Source organism: Acartia tonsa, chromosome 4 (genome assembly GCF_053477335.1).
Source record: "Acartia tonsa isolate MP-2025a chromosome 4, ASM5347733v1, whole genome shotgun sequence".
NCBI classification, from domain to species: domain Eukaryota; kingdom Metazoa; phylum Arthropoda; class Copepoda; order Calanoida; family Acartiidae; genus Acartia; species Acartia tonsa.
Window position 1 is genome coordinate 28,492,860 of NC_137263.1, and position 27,344 is coordinate 28,520,203.

The 27,344-nt window shown below is 32.8% G+C and overlaps 2 protein-coding genes across 3 annotated transcripts in view; both read left to right on the plus strand.

Moving 5' to 3' along the window:
* LOC145318084 (serine/threonine-protein phosphatase PGAM5, mitochondrial-like) lies at window positions 1–10,590 on the plus strand. Of its 2 annotated transcripts, XM_080159427.1 has the most exons (8): window positions 1–159; window positions 277–321; window positions 4,333–4,449; window positions 5,519–5,669; window positions 7,231–7,404; window positions 7,587–7,681; window positions 8,970–9,064; window positions 9,431–10,590. In XM_080159427.1, the coding sequence occupies exons 1-8, from the start codon at window positions 1–3 to the stop codon at window positions 9,546–9,548; spliced, it is 954 nt and encodes a 317-aa protein (XP_080015553.1). In that variant the 3' UTR covers window positions 9,549–10,590. The 2 variants fall into 2 exon arrangements, with proteins under 2 accessions (XP_080015553.1, XP_080015554.1); XM_080159428.1 differs by lacking the exon at window positions 5,519–5,669 and having other exon boundaries at window positions 7,233–7,404.
* mRpL19 (mitochondrial ribosomal protein L19) overlaps window positions 10,568–27,344 on the plus strand; it is a 24,809-nt gene continuing 8,032 nt past the window's right edge. The window contains exons 1-8 of the mRNA XM_080159426.1: window positions 10,568–10,715; window positions 11,147–11,237; window positions 11,446–11,535; window positions 11,953–12,017; window positions 14,294–14,380; window positions 17,777–17,874; window positions 21,003–21,091; window positions 22,844–22,908. Coding sequence (XP_080015552.1) covers window positions 10,596–10,715; window positions 11,147–11,237; window positions 11,446–11,535; window positions 11,953–12,017; window positions 14,294–14,380; window positions 17,777–17,874; window positions 21,003–21,091; window positions 22,844–22,908 — 705 coding nt within the window. The 5' untranslated portion in view covers window positions 10,568–10,595. The remainder of the gene's footprint in view (window positions 10,716–11,146; window positions 11,238–11,445; window positions 11,536–11,952; window positions 12,018–14,293; window positions 14,381–17,776; window positions 17,875–21,002; window positions 21,092–22,843; window positions 22,909–27,344) is intronic.

Consider the following 27,344-nt stretch of genomic DNA (forward strand, 5'->3'; position numbering starts at 1 on the left):
ATGAAAAATAAATTATATTCTTTTGCTCGAATATCTGCTCTGGGCGCAAGTGCTTCTTGTGGACTTACATTATTCAATAATCTTGAGAGAGATAGAAATATTTCATATTCATCTATCAACTCATGGTTCAAGCCCAGGGGATTCTGTTTACAAGCAAAGGTATAGATTTAATTAATATTTTACTTTTAACTTTTATATTTCAATATCTTTTTTAAACTAGGTATTTTATTCTTTTATCACTTTGATTGTTTTTTTTTAATATTTGACTCAATTAAGGAAAGTGGAATTATAAATGACCTGAACATGGGACATGGAACAAAGGTTAGTCCAATATCCTTTTACTAAAGTAGTTGGATGTGTGTAATTGTATTGTGTAAGGGGAGGGGAATGTGGTGACTCGTTAACAAAATTGTTTTTATTACATTTCTCGCCGAATTTGGAATCATTTGAGATCATGTTATTTTTTCAAATTCTCGTTTATAAAGGTAAATCTTAAATTCAGTACTTCTCCTGTGCTTTTGAAGATAACCAAATTTTTTTGGCGGGTCAGCAAAAAAATATTCAAATAAAAAACGGCGGCGGGACCGCCGTTCACCGCCATTTTCCACTGCATTTTTAATTGCATTTCTCGCCGAATTAGGCAATTTGGAATCATTTGAGACCATGTTATTTTTTTTTAAATTTTGCCCCTTATATCTGACAATATATTTTTTTTCAAATTCTCGTTTATCAAGGTATAACTTAAATTCAAATAAAAATACTTTAACATTCGACTGTTATGTTGTCAAATTTTTATGAAAGCATTTTTCGGGCATGATTTTAGTAGATATTTTTTGGAGTGAGGGGGAATAATCATTTTCCTTTTCCCTCTAAATAATAATGGCATCAGAAGGTCTTCATTTACTAAAGGTTGAGGATATAGAACAGCAGTCTTTTTTTTATTATATTTTTATTTCCTCTAATTTATATAGTAGTCATATTTAACCGAAACATATCTTTTACACTTAATGACATTATACTTATCAACTATTATGATATAACATCACAACCTATATTTATTTTCATATATTACTGGAATACAAGCGTCAATCAAAGTTTTATCTTAAATTCATTCAACTAACATACATACTCGCTTTATCCCTTTCAAATTCTAAATCAAAGTTAGGTGTGTAGTGCATAGTATTGAATATGGACAAGTCACCATTTTAATTAAATAATGTTAGGTTTTCAAATTGGGTCTTATTAATTTCTAGACGTTAGGTTGTAAGCTTTGTAGATTGGTAGATCAAACCATTCACCTTATAATCTGAAGAAATAAACTATATTGATTACTTATATTATTGTTACACTTTTGCGAATTAAATTCTAAAGGGCTTAGCATTATTCTTAATGTGCTATATTATTGAACACTAGCGGCTTCGCCCCTAGCCTCTAGGGGCTTTGCCCCAAGAGGTTTGATCAACCTAATTTTTAGTATTTTAGATTGAAAAAGAAAAAGTAAAAAATTTTTTTTTTTTTGGGGGGGGTTATTTTTCATTTTTTGGGGGGGTTGGGGGTGTCCCACCCCCCAAGAAAATAGCTTAAAACCATCACAGGACCAGTAGGTATATTCCCTGAAGAGTAGAGCCCAATCGGTTCAGTGGTTACTGAGATCTTAAGCTTCAGACGGACAGACAGACGGACAGACGGACAGACAGACAGACAGACATCGTTCTACTTTGTATTATAGATATACAAATAACAAGTTCAATATAAGGTAGAATTATTATGTGGTTTAATCTAATGCTTGAATGTGTTTGTATGTACTAATACCCACCTTCTATTACTCAGCCTGGAATCCATTAATTAAAATACTTTACCAACATTGCTGGCTTTGTTTTACACGAGTATCAGGGATAAGGCTTTAACAAAGTAATAAATGTGGGTTTGGTACTTATTAATGAAATATTTACCTATATTAATAACTTTAAGCTTTAAATTTGAAGAAAGATGTGGCTATTACAATTATTGAGTCAATCTATTATAAAATAAAGTTTACTGTTTGTGAGTTAGTTAAACTAAGTTGAAGGTTAAAGTAGGTTGATGTAATTAATAAATTTGAAGTTACCACAATAATTTGGTAGTTTTGTTAAATAAATTAACGCCGACATTATTAATAGTATTACATCTAAATGAATTGATAGTGTCAAGGGACGGGGGCGGGGGGGGGGGGAGTTCTGAATAGGATAGGTTATTTGGCAAAAAAAGTTTCCTTGTGGGATGTAGTTTCCCTATATGTAAAAAAGATTTTATTTGGCCTCCAGGTTCAGGTGCTGCTGGCCTCCAGGTGGTGTCTGGATAGGCAAAAATAAAAACAAATGTTTGAAGAGTTAGAGTTTAACTTATTAAACACAATATGCATCCTTTTCTTTCAAAAAAGTAAATAACATTTCAAAAGATGCATATTTTGTCTTTTTAGATGACCTCTAACTTTCCAGTAAGACCTGGAGGCCTGAAGCACCTGGACCTGGAGGCCAAATGCAAATTATTTTTAAATACCTATAGAGAAACTTCATCCCAAAAGAAAACTTTTTTTGCCAAATAACCTATCCTCTCACTCCCAAGACAAAGCCTACACTCCTTGTTTACGCAAAAGTATCAGATCTTATTCAATGGTACATTGAGAAAAGTTATCCTATTCAATAAACTTTATGAAAGTTCAAACACAAAAAAAACACAAAATTGAAGTAATGGGTGCCTTGAATTTTTAGATTATAAAAAACATGAATGTATGTGCGTTAAACAAAAATATCATATAAAGTTCTCATACTAAGTTTTGAATTTAAAACTTCCAAGTTCTGTATAATTAATGAGGTTGAACTACATGAAATGTGATAAAAAGGTAATATTGCAATTCTCGTAAAACATTTTTTTGTTTCAGTTTTGATGGCTGTTCTAACTTTTTACGTTTTAAGGGATTGAACAATTACCAATTAATTCAATTTTATATTTGTGACTCTAAGGTCGAAAAACCAGATTATTCCAGAAATTTTAAACATTTCTGATAGCACAACCTATACAATTAAAATCATTTTAAATTAATTACAATTTAAAATGCACCATCTCTTGAAACATAATTTGCTAAAAGACTATTATCAAAAAGCTCCATAATTTGGGAGCAATTTGATTCTAACAATATTACCTAATCTTTAAAGGGGGGGGGGGGGGGCGAAAGTGACACTTTTTGAAACCAAAACTAAAAGTCAAAGGAACTCAACTAAAAAAAGAGTTACAGGTCTGACATTTTGCATGGCAGTTGCTTTATAGGGGTACAATATGGAACTGTGAAGAAACGGCGGCGCAACCGCCGAAAACCGCCGAGAAAAGGCAACAAAAATTACGGCGGGAAACGGCGGTTTTCGGCGGTTGCGCCGCCGTTTCTTCACAGTTCCATATTGTACCCCTATAAAGCAACTGCCATGCAAAATCTCAGACCTGTAACCCCTTTTTTAGTTGAGTTCCTTTGTTGACTCTTAGTTTTGGTTTCAAAAAGTGTCACTTTCGCCCCCCCCCTTTTTAATATTTTTTTACAACTGCTAATATTTTTTTTACTAGGTATTGCTTGTACCCATATTTTTGTTTTGAATTGTTTCAAGAGAAAACTTTAAGAGTAAAAACCTTAAATATTTGGTCTATCAAATATATTATAACAATTATTCCATAGGGTAAGGGGCGAATCTGGTAATTTTTTCTGATTTTTGAAAAAAAAGGGTAATAGATTATTATTTTCAAATGAGACCAAGACCATTAGAAAGATCTCGGAAAAGCCTAACAGGTCCTAAAAGGACATTATCCTAGGTCAAATTTTTCAAAGTACGAGAAATTTCACTTTTTTTTGTATAAAATTTGAAAAAGTTTGTATAAAAAAGCATAAGCCGTATTCACCCCGCCCCAAAAAGTCCCCTGAAGGCGTCCAAGCTCTAGCTCTTACCAGTTTTTGCATAACCTAATCTTTTTCCGACCTTGGTTTTACATTATTTTTTTTCTGTCAGTCGATAACATGGAGATAAAGTTCATTTGATGAAGGTATGCCGACTTCGCCCTGCTTTATCCTATGCCATGTTAAAAAAAGTTATTTCTTTTTAAAATTAAAAATGTGATTCCTTTTGGCAACATAAATATATTAATGTTAAGACAATATAGGCCTATCTTAATTAGACAGATCTTCAAGTTTATGAAACGTATTAATAGACAAATGATAATCACAAATATTGGCGCAGCAACTATTTGTAGTTTTAACCTTACAACCTTTAGTTTTTTCATTTATTTTGCATAGAAATTATGTTATTTTAGTGGAATTCTAATTGGGATTTCCGTAGTGCTGAGTCGCTAGTGAAACCTCTTAAAAAAGAAGCATCCGATGAAGAAAAGGCAGAATATAATAAGAAGATTGAAGAAAGTAAACCTAAGGTTGGTGATTTTTAAAAGCTTTTTACATTTATCATATATAATATTAGGGTTGGCAATCCGTATCCGGAATCCGCCCAATTTTTGGCCAATTTTGGAATCCGGATCCGGAATCTGTTTTTTAATACCGGATTTCGGATTCGTATTTGGTAGGCTAAAATTAGCGTCTTGAGTTTTTTCTTTCAACTCCTCCTCTTTGAAGCATAGATTTTCATCATCATACATAATATCTTTTAAAATCTGGTTCGATTCTCGGAAATGAATTATAGAGAACACCAAGAACATTGATTTTAAGGACTTATGTAGCACTTAATTTTTAAATTTAAAAAAAATCCTTTTAAAATATTGCTAGAATCCGGAATCCGAATCCGGAATCCGCCAAAAATAAGAATCCGGAATCCAAAGGAATCCGTCACTTTTTTTGACGGATTCTTTAAGAATCCGGAATCCGAATCCGGCCCAAAAATTCGACGGATTGCCATCACTGTAGAATATACTTGCGGCTGCGCTTCTAGCATTGATCTAGGGTTTTCCTTGTTTAGAAAGAAAAAATAAAATACCAACCTCACTTAGCTTCTATAAAATATAGTACTCGAGCGGTTCAATAGTTTGTAAGATTTTAAAGGACAAACTTAAAAGTCGTAATAATTTAGACCATAATAGCGGTGGCCACTAAGCTTTAGGGGCCTGATTATTAAAACATCCCCAAGGGAGAAAGTGAAAGGTAAAACTTAACCCACCACTCAGTAATTTCAGATATCCATTCCTTCAAGCAAAAAGTTTTACTTCTTCATATTTTAGAGTAGTGGCAACGTCCCTAGTTTCTAGTTGCTATTGATTAAGCGGAAGACGAACAATAGCGCAAGACCATTTCAAGACCTAAATAAAACTTCCCCTAAATAAGCCATTTTCGAGATCTTTCGCTTCACATAAAAAAAACTACTTATTATCTACTATAGGATTTTTATTTTTGAATCTTTTTGTATATTAAATTATTATTTTAGGAATGTTATGATAATAAGCTTATACACATATCTTTGACTTGCGTCATAATGGTGACATCTTTATTTAGGCCACTAGAGTTCTTATTCTTGTAAGACATGGTCAATATGAAAATGGCAAAAGTGATTCGGAACGTTTCTTAACAGCGATTGGGCGTGAACAAGCAAATCTAACTGGGCAAAGACTTAGAGCTATACTACATAAACATCTTGAAGAAACAAAGGAAATACAGATGATTTTAAGGAGCACAGCTACTGTATTTCTAGGTTTTGTCCGACTGAACGCGTCACTATGGGCTATGCGTGAACGAGAGCAAGTGATTTCAAGCAAATTCAGCAGTGATATCTAGCTTCTTCTTAGGAATATGCTTGGTTTCTAAATAACGAGAATTCTGCGAAATTGTGTGTGTTTGTCGCTGTATGTTCGTGTGCAGGTGTATCTTTGCATATTTGTGTTTGTTTCGTTGTATGTTCGAGTGTGTGTGTCAGTATATCTTTATTTGTATAAACCTCGTTAAACCTCACATAAACAAGCATGACAACATCTATAAAAGCTAAGGTCTGAAACGGAAGGACAAACAAATATCAAAACTTGACGAGTGTCAAAACTGAACAAGCAGAATATTAATGCATAAACAAAATGGTAAGTAAATGTGTTGCAAAACTTCTTAAATGCAGGATACTGTTTAAGGACATACTTAAATTTTTAGGACTTAATTATAGAGATGCTTCGCTTATAATATTGTACCTTGTTATGGGAAACAATATTCCAAAAATAAGATAAATATGATAATTATAACATACAAAACTTTGTTGTAAAAAAAAAAAAATCAGCATGTTTTAAATGGACGTGTGGACTTTCTGGTAAAAAATTATACCTAATTATTATTGGAGTCAACATGCAATGTTTGAAATCGATAGGACATTTCTAACCTGTTTGAATTAACAAAATGAGCTAACTGTAAGTGACGGACGGACCGACCCTAATTATAGAAAAGCTTCGATTTAAAAAATGGCATAAATACGGGATATATAAAAAGATATTGTTAACAAATATTTAAAAGCAAAATTTTCTAAAAGTTCAATTTGAAAGTTTTAGAATACCAAGTATAGTTTGAAGTCTTAAAGTTTCATACATTTTTTAGACATGATATATATTTTAAATGTATTTCTTTGATAATGTAAATCATTAAAAGCGAAGCTTTTCTATAATTAGGGTCGGTCCGTCCGTCACAGAGAGTTAGCTCTTTTCGTTAATTTAAACAGGTTAGAATTGTCCTATCGATTCCAAACTTTGCATGATGATTCCTATAGTAGTTAGGTACAATTAAGAAAGCGTAGCAACTCTATAAACAATACTAGAATGTCCGTACGTCCATTTAAACATGTCGATTTTTAAATTTTTTGACAACAAATTTTTGTATGTTAAAATTATCCGATTCTTCTGATTTTTTGAAAACTGATTCCTATTACAACAAGGTACAATGTTATAAGCGAAGCATCTCTATAAACAAGTCCCAAAAATGTAAGTATGTCATTAAACAGTATCATCTATTTATGCTGTTTTGCAACAAATTTTCGTAAAATATTGTTTGTACTGATGCATTAATATTCTGCTAATTCAGTTCTGACAAGCTACAAGTGCTATTGTTCGTTTGTCCTTCCATTTCAGAGCTTCGCTTTTATGGATGTTGTCATCCTTGTTTAATCTTAAATTAATTTAACAAACTGAAATGAGTTTCCTCTGATAAAAATATCATCCAATATATATATTTATAAAAACAGGATGAGAACGGAAACATTGTGAAGCCCAAAGTTAAAATAACAAAATCAACCATGACCAGAGCAACGGAGACGGGGGATATTATTCACTCCCATCTCCCAGAGCTTGAAATTGAGTCATGTGATCTACTCAGAGAAGGAGCTCCTTGTCCCCCTGAACCACCAACGAAAAAAGGTAATAATTTTAAAATTTTAAATAAGAACGTCTGATTCTGAAATAATTTTGTGGAAAGCAATTTAAATTAATTACAAATTAAAATGCTCACTTTTGTCTTTCATATTCATATGCTAACAAAATAAGATATAGACAAATGTTCATTGAAAGTAAGAATGATTAAACATGATAAATCTATTCAGGTGATTGGGATGTTGGGCCAGAGGATTTCTTTGTGGAAGGAGCCAGGATTGAAGCTGCTTTCAGGAAATATTTTCACCGAGCTGACCCTTCTCAGGTTAACAAATTGACGAGTGTATTGATTTTTCTTCTAAAAGTATCAGAAAATAATTTCCAGTAAGGGGGGGGGGGAGGTTAATGCAACTATCTCGTAATCAGTGAGCAAATGGCACTTATAATTCGAATTTCGATCTGAAATTTTGCATGAGTGATCCTTGGTAGGTCTATTTTCCCTAAATCGAACAAAAAGTTGAAAAAGTATCGGTTAACGGCTCAGCCGTTTAGCCGTTTTGCCGTTTTTTGGCTATTTTTAGGGCAAATCTGCCACAATTTATGTAGGAATCAACTTTTTGAAACATATTTTTGTTTTAAATCATGTGAAATAATACAAAAAAAAAATATTTTCTAGTACCAGCAACTAGCGGCTAGAACCGAATGAAAACGTTTTAGAGCAGCAAAGAGTATTATGTGGAGATAGGTTTCGTGATGATTTGCCTTGAAAATAGTTTTAAAATAGCTAAACAGCTGAGCCGTTAGCCGCTACTTTTCAAACTTTTTGTTCAATTTAGGGAAAATAGACCTACCAAGGATTACTCTTGCAAAATTTCAGATCAAAATTCGAATTCTAAGTGACATTTGCTCACTGATTACGAGATTGTTGCATTAACCCCCCCTCCCCCCTTATTTGTCTTTGGTGTTATCCTTTTTTTTCAATTTTGAAAAAATTTTTATAGGTTAGGTTTTAGAGAAGGGGGCTGAGCGCCCGCGGCTAGGAGCCGAGCGCTGCGGCTACTCAGTCAAGGGTGCCGAGCGCCGCGGCCAGAGTTTATAGTTCTGTCGGGGGAAGGGAAGGGAGAGGTATAAAAATTTTCAAAATTGAAAAAAACATTTTTAAGAGGATAATACCTTGTCTTTCTATCAAAGTAGTAGGATGTCTTTTGTAAGTCACACTCCATCAGACAACGCCCCTTTTACATTCAATTTTCGGATTAATAGAATTTTAAATATTTTTTTTGGTTAAAATTAAATAGGTATCTGGAAATGATCTCCACTCTTTCTATAAGGTTTTTATATCTGTAAACGAATCGACAATTAAATTTTTGTTTAATTTGCATTGCTTTTATATTTCATGAAATATTTGAAACTGAGCAGAAATACCGGTATAATCACAGCTACAGCTGATTTATTTCTAATTCAAATAGAAATTTTAAAAAAGAATTTGAAGGGAGATGGCGTTTTAGTTAGTAGCTTAACTCAATTAAAGTGATGTAACTGCAAAGTTTAATTGTACCATATCAAAGCAACATTTATGCAAACTTCATATAATTCTTTTTAATATACTTTAGAAAGATGAGAGTGTAGATATTCTTGTGTGTCATGGAAATGTTATCAGATATTTTATTTGTAGAGCTCTTCAAGTTGATCCTTCTGCATGGCTCAGGTGCTGTACTAATAATCTTTTTTAATAACTTAAGACCTCACCAATGTAATGTAATCATGTTTGTCTATGCATTTCTCCTTCAAGGAGAGTAACACACACACACAGGTTTCATGCTGAAGGCATACAAAAACATATTTTTAGCAAAGATGCGTTAATTAAAATATTTGCGGTCGATCCGTACGTCCGTCCGTAATAATTGTAGTATAACTACCGTATCTATAATATGATTTATGAATTTGAATACGCTTGAACGAGAATCATGGTATAAAAATCCTATTAAAATTTGGTAATTACGTTTCGTTTGGTGCTTAATTCTTAGACATGCCTTAGAACCGCCTAATAATATAATTACAATTTTGAATGTAGGATGTCTGTTTTGAATGGAAGCATTTCTATGGTAACTATCCGTCCTAGTGGAGGAATATCCATCCGTCAAGTCGGAGAAGCCGGACATTTTCCTCCACATCTTCTTACATTCAATTAGATTTGACCTAGATTGATAATATCTGTTTGACGTAATTTTTGAGGGGGAATAGCTAGAGCTATACTAGTGCCATATCTTATATGCACTATAACATATGTTTTACTTAGATAAGTATTTATACTTAGTAGATGCAATCGTATTAACGATGAAACTTAATTTAATTGTTTTTGATATGCATATGTAATACCTAATAGTATATTATTTAAACTTTTATTATTATAAAAATACAACCAGCTAGATAGTCTTACAATTTTGAAGAAAATATCAACTTTTACAGATTTTTTTTTTATTAAGTTTCATGTATGTGTAGTATGATTATAGTTTGATATTGTTAACTCTTATAAAAATTCAAGTTATACAGTGACTTGACAAGAGAAAAAATACACACAAAAAAAGAAAACCCTCCGCATTTCTCGGTATTTTATATTTGTTCAGTAAATAAATAAAATCTTGATACTAGTAGTAAATGCAGTATGTTTTTTGCTCATGAGAACTGTTCAAAAAGATTAATTTGTCCCTCTTGAAGTTGTCTGAAAGTAATATTAAAATACATTTGAATTGTCATTAATGTCATTTTATGTGATCCTCAAAAACACATTTTATACTTTTGTTTGAAACATTTATAAATGGAAATTAAAATGAAAACAAGAATTATTTTGTTCGTAAGAAGCGTAAGTTAACAATATTTACTGTGTTTTTAATATAACAAAATGAAATATAAACTTCTTTGAAAAATAAGGCTTTAGGCTTAATTTTTTGAAAACTGTAATTTTTATCTGATATAAATTCCCCTAGCCAATTTAGAACAGGAAATATTAATTAAGTTATTAACTGAAAGTGGGTTAAATTAAAAAGATAACTTTAACATCATTCTAGAAAAGAAAAGCCTGAATATAGCAAAATATCAAGTACGCTAAATTACTTTACAAGCGAAGTGACGAACGAACATATCCTAATTATAGAAAAGCACGTTACATATAGATCTATTTGAATTATGGAAAGAGATAGAATTGAAATATACCTTGTTGTTATTTTTTCAGAATTAAAATGTTGGTTTCGACTGTGGTCGGGCCTCTTGTAGCTCGTGGAGTACGAAATTGTGTTCGTCATAATGTTGTCACTTTAACAGGAATGAGATATTATGCTAGTCAAACCAAGAATGCTCAGGTAATAACAAAACATCTTTTATTATTAGTTGGGTAGTTTAAAGACACTAAATTCATCGTCTAAACCTAACAATTAAAGGACCACCTTTGAATTTAGTCTTCACCCTAATAAAGTTTATGCAGACATAAGTATCCTGCCCATGATTAACAATTTAATTATGTATTCTCCAAAGCACTTTTACTTTATAAGATCAAAATTAGCGAAAAGCCTTGTTCTCGACCTATAATATTAAACCTAAATACAAATGTTATAAGGTCAAGTTTTAGATTAATTTTTGTACCCAGAAATTTTTAGAAAATGCATGGTTGTTAGGGTATAATTTTTTGTTAATAGATCCAGACACAATTGTTTTACTCTAGCCCAATTAAAATTTTATTTGGATAAGCATTATCTTTTTATTTTATTTAGTATAGTGTTATTTTTACATTTAGGAAGAGGGTGAAGACACTGTAACTAATAATGATATAAATGAACATGAAATTTCAAGACGAGACTACAGATATATTTTTCCAGAATTTCTGCCAGGAAATTTGAAGTTGAATCTATTTATATTTATTTCTCTGTCTTCTCTCTCACTTTAGTTAATACAAATTATTCGTGTTGTGAAATTTTGGGGGAGAAGGTTAAATTAGGCACATAGATACATCTTAGAAATATCAAGATGATTGAGCTAAACGTGGGAGGAAATCTAACACTGTAAAAAGGTTAGATTTAACTTTCATTTGCTAATCAGACCCTAAACCTGAATGGAGAAACTCTTTATCTGAAAAGTTGGCTAGAAGGGATATGCTTAATAGAAGAGATAATGTGGAAATTCCAGGTAAAATTTGGCAAAAAATGCGGATTATGGCATCTTCCTATTTTGTTCTTTGTTATTTTACCTAGGTAATATTTAGCCTATTTAACCAAATTTTTTTGTCATTTTTGTTCTTAAGCGGCGGAAATAACGGTGATAGATGTGGCCATTTTTTTTTGTAAGATTGACTCATCCAAAAAAATTTCCCTCAATTATTTAAAACTAAAGGAGAAGGATACAAAATAAAATTGCTTGTACATTATGTGACGAGTTATTGTAAATCTACTCCCTTCCTTTCTTTTGACGGAAGGGATTAGAAAATAATTACCAGTCTTTCTATGCGGTAATTGAATGTCTATCGGACTCGGACAAAGTTAAGTTTAAGTTGCTCATTTTAAAAGTGAATCGTTTTTATGAAAACAAACTTTGTTTTTTTATTAGAATTCTATGTTGGAAGTTCCTTAGCAGTGACTGTCACTGACAAAAATAGTCCACATCCAAACAAAGTAAGTCTTTTGTTATTTTCAGTTAATCTGTTAAGTAAGATACAAAATGGTTATAATCACAAATATCGACAATTTTAACTTTTATTTGTAAGGAGATATTATTAGGTATAGCGAAAACATTTTAGTTCAACTGTATTGGAAAGTAAGAGGGGGGGGGGGGGGGGGGTTTGACACATTTGCGTAAACAGCGAGTATAGGCTTTATCTTTGGACGGAGAGGAGGGTTATAAAAGGGTAAAAATCATTCCTATATGATGAATTTTCCCAAGTTTTAAGATTTTTGGATAGGTACATAAGTCTAGTCCTTTAGTACTACATCTAAATGGCAAAAAAATCCAGATTTTTTTTTATTTTTAGATTAGTTTAGGTAAAAAATAACCTACGGAAATGAGATTTTTAGGCCTTTTTTGGACTTTTTTGATGTACAAACTTACCTTATTTTTTTTTTCTTGAATACACTGTGTCTATTCTATGATTCAGTTAGTCGGGGAACGACCCCAGCGGGCTAGGTTGGGTGCTCACAGGTGTTAAGTGCATTTTTTCATTAAGTTTGTGTTATATATCAAAACTAGCGGCTACGCCCCTAGAGGCCTCTAGTGGCACTTTAAATGTTTTTGTTTGTTAAAGTCTATGTTAATTATTTATGTTACGATACCTACCATATGTTACGTTGAAGTCTCCTTATTTATGTTACGATACCTACCATATGTAACGTTGAAGTCTCCCAGATTTTAAGAAAATTTTCAATTTTTTGTCATTTCTTTTGGGAGGGTGGTAGTACCCTCCCCCAAAGTAGTTAAAAACCTTCCCAGGACATATGAGAATCTACCCTGTTAAGGAGAACCCGATCGGTTCAGCGGTTAGCGAGATCCTTCGGTACAGACACACAGACAGACAAACATCCTGTTACTTTAGTATAAGGATATAGGTTTTTTTAATTTTGGGTCCCCATCTCGCTGAATCATCTTAAATAGTGTTCTTATGAATAGACATAGTGTATTCAAGAAAAGAAACTTAAGAAAAAGCAAAAAAAGCAAGTTTCTACATCAAAATAGTCCAAAATAGACCAAAAAAGGCCTTTCTGCATTTTTTTACCTAATCTAAAAATCTAAAAATTTTGATTTTTTTCATTTAGATGTAGTACCTATAGGACTAGGCTTATGTACCAAGTTTCAAGAATCTAGCTCAATATTTAGACCATTTTGCGCACTGCTTAAGTTTAGATGTCATTACGCCCCCCCCCCCCCCCCCCTATTTAACTGTTAGTTCTGTCTTTTATAGCATTCGTTGACATTTTGCTATGATCTTTTAGTATACATTGTATTCAACAAAACATTTAATTCTCTTATTATTTTTATTTTTTATCTTAAAAGTGTGGGTAAGCTTTATTTAACTTTTTTTACAGAAACCTAGTTTATTCACTAAAAAATGTGCAACATTTCTGGTAGAAGGTCCTTAACATTACTTTACACCAAACTAAAATAATAGAATAGCGCGATGTGGTCAGAAAGTTTTTTTTTTGGTATATAAGATAATATTTTTGTAATAAAACTTCCATATTCTTTACTGACATTGAAAGTGTTTAAATGTAAAACCTTATTTGCTTCATGTACTGTAAAGGAACGAGATCTTAATTTTATATTAGCCAGTGTTCTTTGTTTCACTTTCATCTATAATCAAATTCTCAGGATAGTAATATAGAATTATTATCAGTAATGTGATCATGATCCTAATTATTGATTTATATAAAAATGATACCTAGTTCTTATGTTCGAGTCATAATATCATTATCTTGTGAGTTATAAATTTAACAAATGCTTATGAATATCATGTAAGGTTGGGTTCTAAACCATTAAACTTTTATTAAAAATTTATAAAAATGGGAGGTGACAAAGAACCGCCATCCGTTTCCGTTAGTCCATAGGTCACACAATCGAGTCACAAGATGTTATATATGTTAGATAGATATCATATGAAAGTTAATACTAATTAATTTTCTAAATTTAAATCTAATACTTTGATGCGTGTATATATCTGTGTAAGTATGTCATGTTTGTGTGTATTTTATCCCTTCACATTTAATGATATTGGAACGGGTATATTTGTGCATTTATTTTTTTATATAATTTTTAACGTTGAAGAACTCTTAAAAAGCACCCAAAAAAAGAAAAAATTCTTTTATCAAAAAATGACCTAAAATATGAAAATTAACAAATGTAACGAGATATTTCTTAGTTTTTAGAAGTTTTTATACCTAGGTACAAACTTTTTTTTCAGATTTCAAGATTCGTTGGTAAGTGTATAGACAGAGGAGGAACTGGCCTGAGAGCTTGGTTTGTACTCAGAAATGTTATTGATGGACAGGTCTCTACTTTTTCTATTACACATTTATATTTAAACCCATTTTTACTAGTTTAGTTAGTTTCATGAAAAGAAATTAAGCAAGAAAAAAATCTATGATTACTATTTTTCTTTTAAAACGAGATTCAAAGTGAACACATGTCTGCTTAAGTAAAACCCTAGAGAATTATTCATTGTTCATTTAAAAAGTATTTTTTTAAGCATTGCTCGAAAATTGAAACGTTAAGGTTTAAAAGTTTTATACAGTTTTATTCATCTTAAAATTGTACCTATTGGAATGATTAGTCTTTATATTAATTTAAGCTTTATTGGTTTAGAGTAAAGCAAAAACTAAAATGCATCAGATGCACTAATAACGAAGATATATTGAGAATACTTGGACTTTACATAAAATAATACAAATGTATATATTTTTATTTACATCCGTGCCTAGATAATTTTGGATTATTTAGACTGGACATATTTCAGACAGGACTTTCTGTAAACTATTATTATAGACGAATTGATAAATAGCATTATATTGTTTTTTTTATATATCTTTTTTGTTTTTGGTCTAACTTTCCTAATTGTGTGGGTAATAGTATTAAAATTTATTTTCTGGACACTCTACCGGATTATACTGACCATAATTTAAAAGATGAGTAGTCTTTTATTTTTTCACATCTTAACCCTGTTTTGGCTGATTTTGAAAATATTTTGTGTTATTAACACCATTACATAATTTCTAGTTGTTCTAAGTGTTGTTGAGTTGTAGAGAAAGGGACAGTTAACTTCATTGCTGATTGAATTTGCTTCTGACATTATTTAAGGAGATTTATTGGGACAGGTGAAGGAAACGAAGTTGCGGGTAGCGTCGTATTTTCACAGTAGCTTTTGAAAGGTTATTTTAGGTTAGGTTAGATGATTGCCCCGCAGGGGCTAGAAATAGAAGAAAGTTTCTGTGAAAATATGAGGAAACCCGCAACTTCGTTTCCTTCACATGATCCGATTTATTTAATTAATGAGCGCTACTTTTTGTTTACCTCGGTTGATATTCTCCTATTTTTTTATGCATCGCTACTCATGGATGACACGTTGTCATCCTAATTTTAGTTTTAAAGTGGTTTAAATTGGGCGGATTTTCAATTTCTTCCTTTCAAATATATTTTCTTATAAGGAAATATCAGCATTGTCCTGAGAAGCTTGCTGTTTGTTTCATTACATTTCTTCATTTGCCAAAACTCACACACACACAACACCAATCTTTTCTCTCAACTACTGAAAGTGAAATTACAAAGTTTTGTTTTCATCAATAAGTAATAAGCAGGGCTGCCAAGGTTTTCAAATATATTTAATGTCAAAACAATTTTTATACCATTTGATACAAAGACTTTTAAGTTTACAACAATTTTACCAATTAGATTTTTTAAAATTCTTTCTCCAAGAATTTCAAAAGTTTTTCTGTTTGTCACACCCAAAACAGTAGCATAGCAGCTATTTTCCAAGCAAAAGGAGGGGGGCGTAATGACATCTGAACTTAAACAGTGAGCAAAATGGTCTAAATACTTAACTAGATTCTTAAAACTTGGTACATAAGCCAAGTCCTATAGGTACTACATCAAAATTAAAAAAAACAATTTTTTTAGGTTAGGTTAGTTACAAAAAACCCTACGGAAATGTTTTTTAAGGCCTTTTTTGATCTATTTTGATGTAGAAACTTACCTTTAATTGTTTTTTCCCTATTTTTTTCCTCTTGAATACACTGTGTCTATTCACAAGGACATTATTTAAGATGATTCATTAAGTCTGGGACCGACCCCAGCGGGCTAGGTGGGTGGTTCGCAGGGGTTAATTTCATTTTTTCATATTTTGTTGTAATATATCAAATTTTAGGTTTTTTGAGTTTCGGTCCCTAACTTGCTGAATCATCTTAATTAATGTCCTTATGAATAGACATAGTGTATTCGAGGATAGAAAGCTGAAGGAAAAACAAAGAAAATAATTTTTTACTTCAAAATAGACTAATAAAATAAGACCTAAAAATCCCATTTCCGCAAGGTTTTCTTATCTAACCTAAAAATAAAAAAAAATTGATTTTTTTTTCATTTAGATGTAGTACCTATAGGACTAGGCTTATATACAGAGATGGAAAAAAAAAGTTTTTTTTAAAAAAGAACAAACCAGTTTGGATTTTTTAGTTTAAACCAGGTTTGTTTGTTTTTTTTTTATAATAAAAACCAGGTTTTTTTTAATAATATCCAAATTATAGGCCTGCCCCCTCCCCTCTTTTTTCATCCCCTCCCCCGTTTTCTCACCCCCGAAACGGGAGGTGCCCAAAAGAACCCGAAAAAGGGCAGCTTAAAACCCTCCGCCTAAAAGCGCCCGCCCGATTTGACAATTCTGACTGACAGTTATTTACTGTATTATTTACGTTATGAAAAGATATAACTGGAAAGATAGGCCTTTGTATAAATATTTTAAAAAAATAAACCATTTAAACCATCCCACCTTGTTTTTTTTTGTTTTTTAAAGCTTTTTTTTTGGTTTAAACCACTTGATTTAAACCACGTGTTTTTTTTATGCCATCTATGCTTATATACCAAGTTTCAAGGATCTAGCCCAATATTTAGACAATTTTGCTCAATGTTTAAGTTTAGATGTCCTACGCCCCCCCCCCCCCCCTCTTAACAATCATAAAGTAAAACAATGCGACCTTTTCAAAATAAACTATAATAACATTAAGCCTCCTGTATTAATGAATTAAACTATGGAAGTAAAATAATTTGAACATTAATTAACAAAGGATACCTATATTATTTACATGTTAAATATATAAAACAAATTAAACTTAAATAATACTATGGAAACCACACGCTCGTCTTTGTTAAAGTCTTCCTGCTGAACGGCGGCTTCATATTACCCAAAAATCACAGTATATACATTATCAATATATTATACTAGCGGCTTCGCCCCTAGAGGCCCTAGAGGGGCACTTGAGAAAGGGGGAGTTGAAACCCATTTTAAAAATTTAGATTTAAAAAAAAAGTAAAAACAATTTTTTTTTTTTTGGGGGGGGGGTGGTCATTTCATTTTAATTACCGCGAAAAGCTGTATTATACGATGTGATAACTAAATATTAAATTCTTTGTTTTTCCACTCTCCAATTTACAGCCTTTAGCGTAAGTCACTTTGAGGCTTTATCTTTTCAGGGTTTGAAGTTGGTGCGTTTCCGCGCCTAGGTATTAACATGGTCTAAAGATGTGATGTTATATAAACCCATAGAACAAGTAGGATACTTTGTCTTCTTTGTAGAAACCAAATCCCCTTTAAAGTTGTGATATTGTGCTAATAGCAAAATTACTCTATTTAATGTATATTACATATATGTTCCTTGTAAAATCAAATATCTATTATCTACAGGGCGTTGAGTTTATGTATCAGATGTATAATCCTTCTCTGCTCAAAGTAGAAGTTCTTAAACTTGAGAAAAGTATTGATGAAGATCTTTATTATCTAAGGTAAGGTCAATGTTTCTATTTTCATTGCATTTATTTCTTGGTTTTAAAATATCAAATTTCCCGGCCCCTATTATAAGAACTGTGGTAAAACCTTTAAATTATTATGGATATAGTCCATTTCGTGACAACGCCTCTTAAGGGCGTTTATTTTATATAGTCCCTTCAAGGTGCGATGTCATCGCCTCTTATCATATGGGGCGGTGTGAATGCCTCTCTCAAGGGGCGTTCATATTGCCTCTTTTGATAAGATGCTGTACAATATATTTATCCATTCTAGGAACATTATAGTAAATCAATAGTTGGGGTTAAATAACTGTATGTCCCCAACCCGTGGACCCTGTGCCGACATTCAATTGAGTCTTTTAATATTAGCCAATTATTAATACAGCCAAGTCGCTACAAAATTAGACGATTTTGAACTATTTTGGACAGAATTTTTAAAAATTCCTTATATTCGCACTCGACACTTATGTTTATTGTTGCTGAGTATTAACATGTTTGAAATATTTTTCATGTGAAAATATAAGGGAAATTCTTTTAACAAAAGTATATTTGCCTCTACAGATTCAAAATTGTCTAATTTGGCGAGAAAACGCAAAAAAATCATCAGGAAACTGGTTTTGGTGGGAGTGGCGGTCCCGTCACCGATTCTTTACAGTTCCACATTGTTTCTCATTTCAGTGCTGTAATTTTTTTGTTCGAGTTCCTTCGTGTTTTAAGTCTGGTTTTAAAAAGTTTCTCATCCGCCTCCCCTCTTTGTAAAATGTTTGCGCAGTACATAGAATCTCTTAAAACTATGTACATGAAAAAATTATCGGCATAGTTTCAAACGTTCTCGTATTTTTTACTAAATCAAGACTAACCGAAAAGTTTTTTTCTTTTCTCTTCTTCTTTTTTAAGTATTGTAAAATTTTCCTGTAGAAAATATTTGTTTCCAATGGTTTAAAGTTAAACCTTTGTGCAAGAATTGCATATTCCTTGCACATAAAACTAGTTACAAAGTTGACTAATACTCTACAACAACAAATACCGAGTAAAATTACATTGTCTTTATCTCTCTTATTTGCCTACTTAAATTTTTTTTCAACCAATCTTAATAATCTCTGCAGAAGCAGCTAAATGTTAAGGTTTCATTTAAAGTTTGATATTTCTGTTGAGGAAAAGGGATTTGGTCCTGTCGCCGTTTTAATGAAAGAATCGTCAAGTTGGGTTAGAAACAAACTAATTGAAACTGGTTTGCTGACTTTATTATATTTGAAACTAAGGGAGAAGCACTCAAAATAAAATTGCTAGTACTTTATGTGACGAATTTCTTTATATCCTACTCCTCCCTCTCCCATTTGTTTAAATAATTAATAGGATATAAAAGGGTAACCAAGGAGGGGAGGGGGAAATGCTTCTGAACCAGTGATGTGATTTCTTTTTATGCACACCAACCTTTTTTACGATCAGTGGCTCATCAAGCGATAGTTTAAACATCTTTAGTGTTCGTTCCTCTTTATAGGAGCGCAGCTACACCAACACCGTTTTTTCGCATTGGAAAAGTCGTTGACCTAATTTTATTTTTCTTTATTTATTGGAAATGTATAACAAATACTTAGTTTATGTATTTGATTTGCATACTTAATTCAATGCATGTCTCTTCACAGATTTGTAGTTTCTAAATTCCATATGTCAAGTGTCATGGCTTGGCATTCCATTTCAGGCATGGCACATTGCACAGTTGCAAAACAAGTCAGTCTTATAATAAACAAGAGCCAATTACAAATATTATAACATGAGGGTGGTGATTGGCTTACTTCTGAACAAGTAGAGAGAAATTTAAGAAATATCAGACACGAGCTTTTTATTTTCAAAGTTTCTTATTTATCGATATCGACATCATTAAAATCCTCTACCATTTCACTGAAAAACGCTTTCTCTCGTTAAATGGGTAAATATTATTTTTTGTTATTTCGAAAACCAACAACGAGAAGAGTAGGCTGTGTTGGTTAGTGGTGAATTTTTGCCGTCATATAGAAAATAAACTAAAAATTTTCGCGTATAAAAGCTTACACCTTAACTAGAGTCCGAACCACCCGGTGCTAGGTTATCTTTAGTTATACATACAGGGTGGGGCAAATAAGACCGGACAAATTCTAACTTTTAAACAAATGAACATAAAATCGTAAATTTTAAAGATTTTATTGAATTTTAAAAACTGGCAAGCAAAATAGGTATATAACTATTAGATTATTCAATAAAATCGCCACCAGCCTCAATCACCGCCTTCACCCGCCCCCTGAACCGTCCAAGCTGGTGAATTTCTCCTTGATGGTGGCAATGAGGGAGGTCTTTGTTGTATAGGCACGTCTATTGGTGCATGCTTCAAAGTAGCCCCAGGCCCAAAAGTCCATTGAATTAAGATCGGGCTGCTGGGAGGCCCCATTTCCTTAGGAACGTGAGTAACCGCAGGATCCAAATTCACCCAACTTTAACGCTACCCTTTGACACGGAGGCTCTTATTTGGACCACAGTTGAGCTGGAACGACGTTCTATACCTTTTTGGAAATGGCATGAAGATTCAGATAGGGTTGTCAGCGCAACCCATAGTCTAAAATGAGTTTTTAAGTTCCATATGGGTCTCTAACATCGAGAACCAAGAAATTTTCACGATTTTACACAATTTTTGACATCTTAAAATCTGCCACGTTTCACTTTGCCGGAGTACTACAGCCAAGCCACTTTAGATAGAGAGCTCTAGTCTTTTCTAGTGTCTTACTTATGTATCTAACAGTATCCCCAGCAAGTTGCATAACTCTACCTCATCTACAGATGGGCTGAGATCCGATTTAGTGGGCTCTAGTCTAGGATCCAGATTATTCCACCGGCGCATTTCGAATCTATCTTGTTGAACATAAGCGCGGCCAGCTCGGAGTACGAGCCCATCTTCATCCAAAGATTTTTTTGTGCTAAAAGGTATTTACCTAAGGTTTTTATAGTGGGGTCAAACGTCCTGATTGGTCAAATAGTTTTGGCGCTATGGCCGTTTAAAGTTTGTCCGGTCTTATTTGCCCCACCCTGTACATTTATCCCCACCAACTCCTATATTAATCTCTTATAATAACTGTAATATGTAATATTTTTAGGGATGCTCCACCAGAATACAGTACTGTTCCATTTAACATGGAGCCTCAAATATTGCCTGAAGGATCTTCGGTTCCTATTTTCAACACAAGTAGGTTTTTCTTATCAATTAATCAAACGTTACATCAACAAACATACCCATACATACAAGCTTAAAGAGATTAATTCTGGTACAACTAAAATAAAAATACTGAAAATATTTTTTCTAATATTACTATTTTGCCTGTTATTGTCTAAAAGGCTTATAGTTTTCACGTCATATACACATTAATTTTTTTAGTGTTTCCTTGTCATTTTTTTAAATCTTGGTACATCTAAAACAATGCGATGGTCTCCTGTGTGTTACACTTTTTCACTCTGTAAGTCGGTTACACTTTTTCACTTTGTCATAATGTACTTTAACGTGGAGCTTGATAGCCCTAGTCAGGGGCGTCCAAGCTTTTTATTTTGGGGGGCCGCAAATTTTTTTTACCCCCCCAAAATTTTTACCCCGGGGGTAAAATTTGCTTGGGGGGGGGGTAATTACCCCTCCTAAAATCTGTTGGCAGGGGTAAAATTTGTTTACCCCCCCCCCAAAATTTACCCCCGGGGTAAAATTTTTGGGGGGGGTAATATAAATTTTATCAAAAATTAAGTATTGAAAATGCGCGCGAAGCACGCAAAAATTTTTTTTCTTACAGATTTTTAATTTTGGGGGGGGGATTTACCCCCCCAAAATTGTTTGGAGGGGGGGGTAAATACCCCCTCCTAAATGGTTGGGGGTGCCTACGGCACCCCTAGGGTAGGGGTAAATTTTAAATTGGGGGGGTAAAATGAAAAAAATTTTGGGGGTGCCTACGGCACCCCCAATTTGTTTGGGGGGGGTAATTACCCCCCCTAAAATCTGTTGGCAGGGGTAAAATTTGTTTACCCCCGAGGTAAAATTTTTGGAGGGGTTAATTTAAATTTTATCAAAAATTTAGTATTGAAAATGCGCGCGAAGCGCGCAAAAATTTTTTTTGTTAGAGATTTTCTATTTTAGGGAGGGTATTTACCCCCCCCCAAAATTGTTTGGGGGGGTAAATACCTTCTCCTAAATGGTTGGGGGTGCCTACGGCACCCCCTGGGTAGGGGTAAATTTAAAATGGGGGGGGGGTAATACCCCATTACCCCCCCCCTTGGACGTCTATGGCCATAAAAAAGTGTTTCGTCCTACTCCATGACTTCTTTTTGTTCCAAACACTAAGAAACAATGGCTACACACAAAACAAAGATGTAAAGTTTTTTAAATACTAATTAAAATTTTTTGAAAGATCTATCTGATGAATACAAGATGGGAATTACATTCTAACTTTCTTGTGAGCTATCTAGTCTAAGTTTAAGAATGTACTAGTGTGTTTAGAAGAAATTAGATCTTTTAAAGATGGTTTGTTTTTGTCCAGAATAAAACCAAGAATGAGATAGTGAAGCCGGAGAAATATAAATGTGCTTTAAACAAAAAGAGAGTTGACAGTTGAAAGGAAATAAAATTTTCTGGGTGTGAAAATAAAAGGGAAGTGGTGTAGGAGGGACAAAATATAAGAGAAACATTTGTGCAATACTTAAATCTAGACAGGAGTAAAATTTATTTTTCATCTCTTATATAGCAAAGGAGGATAATTTTTCTATGTGATGTTGTTATTGTATATTTGTTTGTGTCCTGTGTGTGAGGTGTGGGAAGTTATTATTGTGTATGAATGTGTGTGTGTATTTGGGGCTGGTGATAAATAAACTTAAAGGATAATTTATGACTGTACAATTACATTGTATCAAAAAGAATGCGCCTTTTTTTAAGCGAAGCTTTTGTAACATAAAAATATTTTAGTAATTCCATTGAATCCTCGTCCTTGGACCAGACATTGGGAGAAGTATATAGATGTTGTTTATCAGGCAAGAAACATTTTTCATCTATAAACTAAGGGAATTTTCTTTTAAACCTTTTAATTCTGATTCTAATGATATGCGTACATCGACTGTGATGCCAAAGATTTTGGATGGCAACACATAATATTAGTATTAATATTATTAGTAGACACAGCCTCTTTATCTGTCCCCCAAATATTATTTTAGATTTATTCGCATACCTGCATTACTTGGGTTTTCGCCACCCAAACGCCACCGAAGACTGGCCATTGATAAACGTGACACGCGATCATAAGCGTAGCAATGAACATTTTTCACCATAAATATTAGATTCTCAGATAGCAAAGTATTCACTTATTTTTTCACATTTAATTCATAAAATAATACATGTTATATCTTAATTTTACTTCATGGAAAATCTATAGTTCTAATCTGTAAAATATTTTAATTCTTGTTCATTTTTCAAGCACGTATCTTCAGTTTAAAAGCGTATATCTTCATTTTTTAAACGTCAATCTTCATTTTTTTAGCATCAATCTTCATTTTTTAGCGCAAATCTTCATTTTAAAAGCATGGATCTTCATTTTTTAAGTAGGAATCTTCATTTTTAAGCGTCAATCTTCATTTTTTAAGCGTATATCTTTATTATTTAGGCGTGGATCTTCATTTTTAAAGCAGGAATCTTCATTTTTAAGTGTCAATCATCATTTTTTAAGCTTATTTCTTCATTTTTATCGCGTCAATCTTAATTTTAAAGTGTCAATCTTCATTTTTTTAGCATCAATCTTCTTTTTTTAGCGCCAATCTTCATTTTAAAAGCGTGGGTCTTCATTTTTTAAGCACCTATCTTCATTTTTTAAGTGTGTATCTTCAATTTTTAGCATGTATCTTCATTTTTTACGCGTCAGTCTTCATTTTTTAACTGTTAATCTTCATTTTTTTAGCATCAATCTTCATTTTATAGCGCTAATCTTCATTTTAAAAGCATGAATCTTCATTTTTTATGCATGGATCTTCATTTTTTAAGCATGTATCTTCATTTTTTAAGCATGGATCTTCATTTTTTAAGCATGGATCTTCATTTTTTAAGCGTGGATCTTCATTTTTAAAGTGGGAATCTTCATTTTTAAGTGTCATTCATCATTTTTTAAGCTTATTTCTTTATTTTTAATGCATCAATCTTAATTTTTTAAGTGTCAATCTTCATTTTTTTAGCATCAATCTTCTTTTTTTTAGCGCCAATCTTCATTTTAAAAGCATGGATCTTCATTTTTTATGCGTGGATCTTAATTTTTTAAGCATGTATCTTCATTTTTTAAGCATGGATCTTCATTTTTTAACGTCAATCTTCATATTTATGCGTGGATCTTCATTTTAAAGTGTCAATCTTCATTTTTTGCTTCAATCTTTATTTTAAAAGCGTGTATCTTCATTTTTAAAGCATCAATCTTCATTTTTTCAGCATCAATCTTCGATTTTTAGCGTGGATTTTCATTTTTTAATCCTAAACCTTCATTGTTATAGCATGGATCATCATTTTTAAAGCTTCAATCTTCATTTTAAAAGCATGAATCTTCATTTTAAAGCGCCAATTTTCATTTTTAGGCGTCAATCTTCATTTTTTGAGCAGCAATCTTAATTTTTTAGCGTGTATCTTTATTTTTTAAGCATGTATCTTCATTTTTTAAGCATGTATCTTCATTTTTTAAGCATGTATCTTCATTTTTTAAGCATTTTTCTTCATTTTAAAAACATGGATCTTCATTTTTCAAGCATGGATCTACATTTTTAAAGCATCAATCTTCATTCTTTAGCATGGATCTTCATTTTAAAGCATGGATCTTCATTTTTAAAGCGTGGATCTTCATTTTTTAAGCATGTATATTCATTTGAAAGGCATGTATCTTCATTTTTTAGCGAGGATCTTTATTTTTTAAGCGTGGATCTTTATTTTATAAGCGTGTATCTTAGTTTTTAAAGTGTCTATCTTCATTTTTTAAGCATGGATATTTATTTTCTAAGTGTGGATCTTCATTTTTAGAAGTGTATCTTCATTTTAAAAGTGTGCATCTTCATTTCTTAAGCATGGATCTTCTTATTTTAAGCATGTAAATTCATTTTAAAAGCATGGATCTTCATTTTCTAAGCGTGGATTTTTAAAAGATATTAAAAAAATTTCTGACACAAATTAAGATTTTTAAAGTCAATTTTACTGATTACAATTACAGATTTGCCATTAAGTAAAATTAATATATAAAAAAATTATTTAATAATTTAAATGATAATGCAAATGAATACATTTTTTATCTTTGAACATGAAATTACAGGTGTAAAAAGTTTATTGCAATGATTATGATAGCCTGTCAGTTTAATCTTTGGCCACAACTTCAGAGGTTGTACTACAGGCTGTGTCTTTTCTATTACAAGCTCTGTCTTTTCTCTTGAAAGTTGTGTCTTTTGTGAGGCCAGAATCCACAAAAGACAGAGCTTGTAAGAGAAAAGACACGACTTGCAATCACAAAAGACAGAGATTGTATTACAAGCTGTGTCTTTTCTCTCTCAGTGCCTTGATACCCTGGCGAAGACTAGACGTCAATATCTCCACCCTTACTCCCGTAGAAGAGTGCCAAAGACGAGGAACCAGGAGCTTGAATGTCAAACACTATACAGTAGTCAAGCTGCCCTTACGAGCAAGAAAAGTGGTGGCGAGGGTTGACAAAACGGGTCCAGCTCAGGCCACAGATGAGCTACAGAAATCATTTTGGTGTCTATGGATTCGTTTTGAGATTCTACTACCAGTTACCATTTGAACCCATAGTTTTAAGTCACTCTGTGCCCCAAAATCAGGCAACCTTAACCGGTAGAAGGAGCGACCCAATTTGAAAAAGTTATTAATAAAAGATGCTCTCAATGCTGTCAAGAATGTCCACACATTTTGGTGTTGATATCTTAACCCTACATCTGCTAGAAGCATGCCAAAGACCGTATACCAGAGCGAGTATACAGTAGTCTACTTGACTAAGGAATGGTGTTTGATAGAGCAAAAAGTGTCAAGAATGTCCACACTAAGTTTGGATTTGATATCTCAACCCTAGCTCTACTGGTAGACTGCCAAAGACGAGGTACCGGAGCGAGTATATGGGTAAGTCAGTTTGACTACTGTATAGCATTTGACACTAGCGCTCGTATTGATACCTCAACTTTGGGAGTCTACCAGGCAGCCTAGAGAAGACTAGCATAACAAAACTTGGTACAGGGCACCCTTAGGCATCAGAGAGCATATCACATAACAGAGAGCACTTAGGGCGCCCTGAACTGTGGTACCCCAAAACTTGGATTCCTGTATCTTGACTTCAGGGTTTAAGTTCCCTCTAGAGTGACACCAGACCCCTAGTATGGTCCGGAAAGCTGTTCAGCTTGTCAAGACAAGTCTTTAGAGTACTTAAACTCATTTCTAGCTTGACGGAGAGTGGAGTTATGAAGATTCTACCATACGCAACCCATCTCAGCAGGACAGGAGTAGTAACTGCAGATCCGGAAAACAAGTGCAAGTCACCATATGCAGGGTTGTCATTTTGGGCGGGCGGTTTTGGGCCGCCCAATTTAAGGTCCTTTTGGGCAGTTTTGGCATCCCCCTTTTGGGGGAGGAGAAAAAGGGGAGTGGGTGAAAAAAAGAGGGGAGGGCGGGCCTATTTTTTGGGTGATATTCACTATTATATAAATTAGTAAGCTTTTTTTTGTATCTAGAGAAGGATTTCATTAACTGCTGAACTGATATGTTTCTTCTTCTCAGTGAAGGATCTTGCTAACCACTAAACCGATATGGTTCTCCTATACAGTGGAGCTTTTATAGGTGCTGAGATGGTTTTAGGCTATTTTATTTAAAATAATAAGTTTCGGTATGATTTAAGGCTATTTTGCTGCCTTCTTATAATATTAAAGAAAATTTTCGAGGAGTAAAACTCAATATAAAATATAAATACTTATCCAGGGTCCAGGGAGGTTCTGTATTGTCATTGTTAATTTAAAGGACGCCTGCAAGAAATAACACGCTTTAACTGCTGAAAGACTGCCACAAGAAGACCCAATACCCCAAATTTAAAGCCTTCAGCTTCAATAACAAAAAAAGGCATTTCAAAATAGCATTTTATATACAATGGAATTTTTGAAAGATTTCTAATGCTCATAAAAGAAAAAACAATATTAAATTACGTTGCCTAGACATAAAATTATAACCTTATCTTTGTCAGAAACTTAGATTGCCTGTAACTGATTACATTTTTACAATAAAAACACCACATTTCATAGTCAAAATCTATGAAAAAAATTCGATTTAAATTGCATTTTTAAACGAAAATCATAGCGGAAACAAAGGGGTAAACTAATACAAGCTTAGCTGTGATTGGTTGTTAAGCTGATTCAGCCTTCTGATTGGCTACAGTACATTCGGTACAACGCAAGTA